At 48.5% G+C, this 1,084-nt stretch overlaps 1 protein-coding gene across 1 annotated transcript; it reads left to right on the top strand.

Moving 5' to 3' along the window:
* Window positions 1-130: 130 nt before the first annotated feature.
* LOC106002052 (golgin subfamily A member 6-like protein 2) lies at window positions 131-1,074 on the top strand (the record flags this gene model as incomplete). The annotated part of the gene is made up of 1 exon (XM_013036977.1): window positions 131-1,074. A coding segment is annotated over one exon (944 nt), but the record flags the coding sequence as incomplete, so codon positions are not given.
* Between the last annotated feature and the right edge of the window lie 10 nt (window positions 1,075-1,084).

Below are 1,084 nucleotides of genomic sequence, written 5' to 3' on the forward strand. Positions count from 1 at the left end.
CCAGTGGAGAGACACTCAAATCCAGTGGAGAAAAGCTCAGTTCCAGTGGTGAGAAGCTGAGACCTAGTGAAGAGAAGCTCAGATCCAGTAGAGACAAGCTCAGATCCAGCAGAGAAAAACCCAGTTCCAGTGGTGAGAAGCTGAGATCCAGTGAAGAGAAGCTCAGGTCCAGTAGAGACAAGCTCAGATCCAGTGGTGAGAAGCTGAGATCTAGTGACGAGAAGCTCAGATCTAGTGGCGAGAAGCTGAAATCCAGTGAAGAGAAGCTCAGATCCAGTGAAGAAAAGCTCAGATCCAGTGAAGAGAAGCTCAGATCCAGTGAAGAGAAGCTCAGATCCAGTGAAGAGAAGCTCAGATCCAGTGACGAGAAGCTCAGATCTAGTGGCGAGAAGCTGAAATCCAGTGAAGAGAAGCTCAGATCCAGTGAAGAGAAGCTCAGATCCAGTGAAGAGAAGCTCAGATCCAGTGAAGAGAAGCTCAGATCCAGTGGAGAGATGCTCAGACCCAGTGAAGAGAAGCTCAGTTCCAGAGATGAAAAGCTGAGATCCAGTAAAGAGAAGCCCAAATCCAGTGGAGAGGCACTCAGTTCCAGTGGAAAGAACCTCAGATCCAGTGAAGAGCTCACATCTAGTAGAGACAAGCTCAGATCCAGTAGAGAGATGATCACATCTGATGTAGAGAAACCCAGTTCCGGTGGCGAGAAGCTGAGATCTAGTGAAGAGAAGCTCAGATCCAGTAGAGACAAGCTCAGATCCAGTGAAGAGATGCTCACATCCAATGAAGAGAAACCCAGTTCCAGTGGTGAGAAGCTGAGATCTAGTGAAGAGAAGCTCAGATCCAGTAGAGAGAAGCTCAGATCCAGTGGAGAGATGCTCACATCCAATGGAGAGAAACCCAGTTCCGGTGGTGAGAAGCTGAGATCTAGTGAAGAGAAGCTCAGATCCAGTGAAGAGATGCTCACATCCAATGAAGAGAAACCCAGTTTCAGTGGTGAGAAGCTGAGATCCAGTAGAGAGAAGCTCAGATCCAGTGGAGAGGTGCTCACATCTGATGGAGAGAAACCCAGTTCCGGTGGTGAGAAGCT

Source organism: Dipodomys ordii, unplaced genomic scaffold, assembly GCF_000151885.1.
Source record: "Dipodomys ordii isolate 6190 unplaced genomic scaffold, Dord_2.0 Scaffold2436, whole genome shotgun sequence".
Taxonomy (NCBI): domain Eukaryota; kingdom Metazoa; phylum Chordata; class Mammalia; order Rodentia; family Heteromyidae; genus Dipodomys; species Dipodomys ordii.